Raw genomic sequence first — 6933 nt, forward strand, 5'->3', positions numbered from 1 at the left:
CTGCTGAGTCTCATACCTTACAGGGAATTTAGGGGAGCTGATGGGGACATGCCAGCCCCTCCGGTTCTAATCCCCAAGAGGAGGAGTTGCTCTTCCAGGGAATCCTGCAAGCGGTGGACAAAGCAGGCGGCTGCCAAACAACGTTATAAGGGAGCATTGCGCAACTTGAAACGAGCCTGTTCCCTAATAGATCAGCAACGTAACAACAAACATCGTTAACCGGGACAACATTAAGTGAGGAGTTACTGTACGGTAAACCTGAGCCTGCTCTGACTCTATGGATGAACAGCTCCATAAAAATGCAAAGGATCGTCTCCTGTATCCCATGTTAAGCATCCTAGATGCAGTTTGTTAGAGGGGAGATCGAAGCTGCGTCCAGGGAATGACCAACAGAAATGATTCAGTTACTTGTGAACTGGCTGGATGTGAAGTGATTTGACTTATAAAATGACCTTGAATGAAGGAACAATCTGACTGCTCATGGCAAATTTATAGATCTCCGTGCTCAGAGAGATCAGAACTATTTAGATATATCTTTACGGCCACAAATACCGCCCGCACTCTCATATTAGCAGACTGTGGAAAAGTAGCAAGAACAGGGAGACAGCTTTTTCAGTGTTCCAATTTCTGCTGCTGCTATTTCTTTCTCAAGTTAATAGAACTCCCCCTGCAGCTCTAGGACCCCGAGAGCTGCTTCCAGCAGCCTCCTCAAACTGCACAGTCCACCTGCTGTCTGGTATTTTTAAGTTGCTGCAGCTGTGACTTTTTCCTGATCCATGACAAGTTTTAACCACATCAGTTCTTTCTGCTGATCACAATGAAAGCTGGTTCTTGAATTAGTTCAGCAGCAGCCTGACAGTCCTCATTCTGGTTAAAGCCGTTCAGGGTATATCTACGCTGCACTAAAACACCTGCAGCTGTCCCGTGTCAGCTGACTGGGGTTTGTGGGCCTTGGGCTATAAAATTGCAGGGTAGACGCTTGGGCCAGGACCGCAGGGTCCCAGAGCCCAGGCTTAAGCCTGAGCCTGGACATCTGCACTGCAGTTTGATAGCCAAGCGAGCCCAAGGCTGCTGACATGGTCCAGCCGCGGGTGTTTTATTGCAGTGTAGACGTACCCTAAGGGTAAGCAATGTAAACCCAGGGTTCAGACGCAGGCTCAGCTGTAATCCCCATCCATCTACACACAGATTGCACTAACCCAAGGTCCCAGGGCCCTACAGGGCTGAAAGGTCCAAACCTGAGTCAAGCTGGGACCCAGGGTTCAAGCCCTGTTGGTTTGCTGTGTTGATGCAGCCCCACTGGACTCACTTTTGGCAGACTGCCAGAGCATATCCCACAATCCTATGGCTGATATTTTTGGTGGATAGTCAAGTTTTCCCACAGTGCATCATGAACAAAGGGCTAGAGCGGCCACATTTTGGGAGGGCGCTAGGAAGTCTGGGATTTGGGTGGCTGGACTCAGGCCTGTGTAATGCAGTGGAGACAGTGGAGCCCCAGGTTGGCACCCAGGGTTCAGCAATTCCTAACCTGAGGTTACAAATGCTGAAGCCCTAGATTAACAAACCCAGGATCTGTTAACCCGAGTTCTACTCATCCTGGTCTATATTGCAGTGTAGACACACCCAAACATGGATGCCCAGACCTTTCCCAACTCAAGCAGTAATGGCAGTTGCCCGGGGCATGAGGACTGCATGCAAATGGCACAAAATGGAGCAGTTTGCAGCTTCCCTTGTTTGTTAATCTCGGGGCATGGCTGGCGGGTCCCAGCAAGAGGTGCAGCCTGGCTGCGTGGATCAAGATGACACATTGCATACGGGGGTTACAACATCGGTGGACTTCACCTTCAGATTCAAGATGGGGGTAGCCACTGGTCGTATTCTGGAACTCCAGGGTTGTCATTTGTACTGTAGGCTTTGTGGAGTCCTAAAGCTTGTAACAATACCATTCTGATATGGCAGGGAGATAGATAGTGGGTGTGATTGTCGGTCACAGGACTGGCAGCCAGGAAGTGTTGATTTCTAATCCAGATTGGAAACTAACTTGTTTTGTGACATTAAAGAAATCACTTCTCTCTGTGCCTCAATTTTTCCTATCTGATAAACTGTGGTAAACTTATTTCCCTCCCAGAGTGGTTGCAAAGATTAATGTCTACAGCACTCTGAAGATGCAAAGCACTACAAGTGCTAAGTATTGGTATGAAAATGAGGAGTGGGGGTGCGGAATTTCCCTAAGCGATAAATAGTATCTAAAACAAACATCACACACAGTTCTATATTAAAATAACATTAAATGTACATATTTAATGTGGTGTTATGATGGTCATTAAAAATTGTTTAAGTGGAGTAGCACCCTAGAAGTTAAAGGATTGTGTAGCAGTTTATTGGGGCTTAAAGAGAGACCTTATGCCTTGCTGGTGGGTTTCTGTCACCATGTACCCTGCTGTATGCTGTTTTATCACTTAGTAGTTAAGGAGGCTAGACCAGGGGTGGGCAAACTACGGCCTGCAGGCTGGATCCGGCCCCTCAGGGCTTTGGATCCGGCCTGTGGGACTGCCTCGGGTGGCGCCGCGGGCCCCGCGCTGTTCTCAGAAGCGGCCGGCACCACTTCCCTGCGGCCCCCGGACCGGGGGGGCAGAGGGTTCTGTGCATTGCCCTTGCCTCCAGGCAGTGCCCCCCACAGCTCCCATTGGCCAGGAATGGGGAACCGCAGCCAATGGGAACTTCAGGGGAGGTACCTGGAGGGGTGGCAAGGGCAGCACACGCGGAGCCCTCCGCCCCCGCTCCCCGCAGCACTTCCTGGAGCGGCGTGGGGCCGGGGACAGGGCAGGCAGGCAGGGAGCCTGCCGTGGCCCCAGTGTGCACCGCTGCCACCCTGGAGCCGCTTTAGGTAAGTGGCGCTGGGCCAGAGCCCAAACCCCACTTGCACCCTGCCCCCCAACTCCCTGCCCTAAGCTCCCTGCTTGCACCTCACACTCCACCTGCACCCCAACCCCTGCCTTGAGCCTCCTCGTACACCCTGCACCCCTCCTGCACCCCTGCCCTGAGCCCCCTTTGCACTCCGCACCCCTCCTGCACCCCAACCCCCTTCCCAGAGCCCCCTCATACATCCCGCACCCTTCCTCTGCCCCAATATCTTGCCCTGAGCCGCTTCCTGCACACCGCACCCCCTCCCACACACCGCACTCCCTCCTGCACCCTAACCCTCTGCCCCAGCCCTTGCATACAATTTCCCCACCCAGATGTGGCCCTCGGCCCAAAAAGTTTGCCCATCCCTGGGCTAGACAGCAGAATGCAAAACTTCAGTTGCCTTCCCTTCCTCTAAACCAGCCATGCTTCACCTCTTCCTCAAGGAGGGAATTTCTTTCTTGCTTTTTGTGATGTCAGTGGAAACAAATGACTTTCTTCTATGCTAGCTAATGGTTCTGCTTCTCTTCTGCATATCACTGATCTGCAGTCTGTTAACCCTGTGCTACATGTAGCCATAGAAATCTTTGTTCATTGCTGCTATTGCAGAGTGAGGACACAGCTGATCAGCTGCTTTGTTGCTAATGTGCTCCAACAATGAGCACCAGCTGATACTATGCTGAGTGCATTTATTGATTGTGTTTTTAGTGTGTACATTAAATGTCTTGGGTTCCTGACAAGGTGCCTGTGGGGCTCTTGTTACAAAGCTTTCCCCAGACCCCACCATGCTTTATCTTTCACCCCAAAGGGGGGTGACTCCAGTTTTACACTCCTCTTTTCCCTCTCAACCCAGTTTTCCCAACAAGCAGAAGTCTGCAGAACTATCTCCCACCATGATGAGCTCTTCATTGGGCAGCAACCTGTCAGAACTGGACCGACTACTCCTAGCAGGGCCGGCTCCAGGTACCAGGCAACCAAGCACATGCTTGGGGCGGCACCTGGTAAGGGGCAGCCAATCTTGGGGTGGCGGGGGGCGGCGCGGTGCTCGGTGGGGGGGGCAGGCTCTGGCGGCGCTCGGCGCGGGGCGTGGCGCTCGGTCGGGGGGGGGCGCGGCGCTCGGTCGGAGGGGGTGGCGCGGGGCGTGGCGCTCGGTCGGGGGGGACTCGGGGGGTGGCGCTTTTTTTTTTTTTTTTTTTTTTGCTGCTTGGGGCAGCAAAAAATTTAGAGCCGGCCCTGACTCCTAGAACTGAACGCTGTTCAGCACAATCCCCCTAGTGGCTTCCCAACAGGTAGGAAGTGATGACCCATGTGTCAGTGCTAGGTATGTTGATGCCTGGATCTCACACCTCCCTCCATGTATAAATCTCCCTGTAACTCTTTCTCCCCTGCCCAGTTCATCCTCCTTTTTGCCCTCCCCATATTGTACCTGCCTCTTTCCACTGTAAGTGAGGGTCTATTGACTCTTTGTTTCTTTTCCTGTAAGATGAAGCCAGCGGGAGCCCCTCCCTGCCCAGTGGGACTGGACCTCACTATGTTGTCCCAGAGAGCACTAGCTCTTTGGGGGTGAAGGCAGCACCCCCTACAAAAGAGAAGCCAAAGCGGAACGGAGGGCGTGGGATTGAGGATGTGCGTCCCAGTGTGGAGAGTCTTTTGGATGAACTGGAGAGCTCTGTGCCAAGTCCAGTGTGAGTACTGACCCAGCTGCTGTTCCCTTGGGGGCCGGGGGCATTGGGGCAGAGATGAGTTAGTGACTCCACACAGTTTAATGACAGCAGCTAGGGGAGTGCAGTACTAGCTGGGCAGATGGCCTCCTGTTTTCTTGGTAAGGAGGGGATTTGCTCTCTCCAAACTGGGGAAGGTCAAGGAGGAAGTTGAAGATTGTGGCCATGTCGGCTTCTTTTTTGGGCTCAGATTTACTGCAACTGCCATTGAGTCAGAAGCTGCTAATGTTGGAAAAACAGAGAAGTGTAGAATGGGTCATTTCACCATTTGGGGATACATGTTCAAATCCAGATGGACCTGTCCTCCATGAACGTATCTAATTCTGTTTTTGAACCCAGTTATGCTGACTGAAAATTGTCACCATCTGACAAAATAAATTGGGTGGGTCTCAGTCTAGTTCCTAATGGATGCTTGCTCGTATCACAAACTACCACAACTGCACTAATTGGCATCTTTGGCAGTCTCCTAGAGAGAGCAAAGGGTTGGAAGTGCCACAAAAGCTGATTTCCTGGAAGGCATGTTGAGGCGTTGCAGTGACTCGGTGTGGCTCCCCTCCTGCCCAGCAGAGGGAGTGCCCTTACAGACACCCAAGTGGGCGGAGCCTCCGCCGCCTGTTCCCGCCCCCCGGAAGTCAAGGGGCAGGACAGGAAGTATAAAAGCCGGCCGCCAGAGCTCAGTGAGGCCCCAGCCACCGCAGGGAGCAGACGTGCAGCCGGGAGCTCGTGGTCAGGAGACCTCCGAGGCCCGTGGCCGCTGCCCTAACTGGCCGGAGCTGCCCCGAGACCACTACGAGGAGGAGCCACCAGAGCCCGCCCGCTCCCGTCGTTGGGAGAAGCCGGTGGGATTCCCCCACACCAACCCCGAAGGCGAGACACCACCAGGGCCCCTCCGCCCTTGCTGTTACCCGGAGGAGCCGCCAGAGTCCACACCGGACTTCCCCGAGGAGCTGCCGGGAGGAACCCATGCTGATGGACTGGACTGGGCCCGGTGTCACGGATGAGGTAGGCCCTGAGGGGGAACCTGGAAGTAGCCCGGGGGTAGCCGACCCCGGTCAGGCTGCAGACACGTACGAGCCGATGTCAGTGTGTTTCGGACAGGATACCCCACTGACTCGCAGCAGCCGCTGCTAGGGCCCCGGGCTGGGACGCAGTGGAGTGGGTGGGCCTGCGTCCCCCCCCTGCCACCCCGCTCACGGGTGGCAGGCTTTCCCCCTCACCCAACGCTCAGGTATAGGGCCTTGGGCCTAGCCTGACCACTCTTGTATTGTTGCTCAGCCCCTGCCCCAAAGGGCCTGAGCTCCTTAACTGTTTGTTGCTCAGCCCCTGCCTGAGGGCCTGGGCCCTGAACTGGCTGTTTGCTTGTTCCACCGGTAGTGAGTCGGTGTGGCTCCCCTCCTGCCCAGGAGGGTCGAGCCCTGGCACGAACCTTCTACAGGCGTATTTGGGGTCCAAGTGTGGGGAATCTGGCTGTGCTGTTTTCCTTGCTGTACCTGTCCTGGGAATAAACAGAATCCCAAGAGGTGAGGCTGTCAGCCTGGGATTTTTCACCACCACCACGTTAAAATGTAATGTGTGGTTTTGTTTTGTTTTTTATCAGCCCTGCCATCACTGTGAACCAGGGTGAGGTGAGCAGCCCACAGCGAGTCACCTCCAGCCAGCAGCAGACTCGCATATCTGCTTCTTCAGCCACAAGAGAACTGGATGAGCTGATGGCATCTCTCTCTGACTTCAAGGTGCCCAACCCTAATAACTTCTGATCTTGTGTTCTCCACTCACTTGTCTGTCATCCATTTCTACTGACCACCTCCTCTCCTCAGATCACCCACTGCAACCGCTACTCCTTGTACCAGTCAATTCTCAGTGGTGTATTAGTGCTGTCAAAGTGCTGCTGCAGGTGTGATTGGTGTGATGAAGTCTTATATCTGGCGTGGATAATGCAGAGACTTGTAAACTAAGTTTACTGCTCTTTAGATCTGTCAGGGTTTGCCCTAGTGTAGCATTCAAAGGACTAGGCTAATCTTCTGAAGTGGTGAGCAATAGATGCCAAGTGCAGATCTCATAATGTCCAGAAGTCTCTTAGAAGCAGGGAGGATTTTCTGATGTAACTGCTGCTGTGTGTTGTACCAAGTGCTTAGCTAGCATTCAGGGGTGTTTCTCCCCATGCCAAGCACTGGATCAAGGCAATGCCTATCTCTGTCAACATCATGAGGGGAAATCCCAGCTGGTGTAGTGCCCATTTTTTTTGTTCTGATTCAGGAAAAACACTTCATTGAAATAATGACTAACTGCACCTATGTTGCCCAGCAAA

The 6933-nt window shown here is 53.4% G+C and overlaps 1 protein-coding gene across 1 annotated transcript; it reads left to right on the plus strand.

Annotated features, from left to right (window-relative positions):
- Positions 1 to 2849: 2849 nt before the first annotated feature.
- On the plus strand, positions 2850 to 6458 carry LOC113408710 (paxillin-like). The gene is made up of 4 exons (XM_026662092.1): positions 2850 to 2887; positions 3758 to 3905; positions 4388 to 4589; positions 6223 to 6458. Exons 2-4 carry the CDS (start codon positions 3887 to 3889, stop codon positions 6380 to 6382), a joined length of 381 nt encoding a protein of 126 aa, XP_026517877.1. The 5' UTR covers positions 2850 to 2887; positions 3758 to 3886; the 3' UTR covers positions 6383 to 6458.
- Positions 6459 to 6933: the final 475 nt, after the last annotated feature.

The sequence above is a fragment of the Terrapene carolina genome, unplaced genomic scaffold (assembly GCF_002925995.2).
Source record: "Terrapene carolina triunguis isolate 2854851 unplaced genomic scaffold, T_m_triunguis-2.0 Scaffold22518, whole genome shotgun sequence".
NCBI lineage: Eukaryota > Metazoa > Chordata > Testudines > Emydidae > Terrapene > Terrapene triunguis.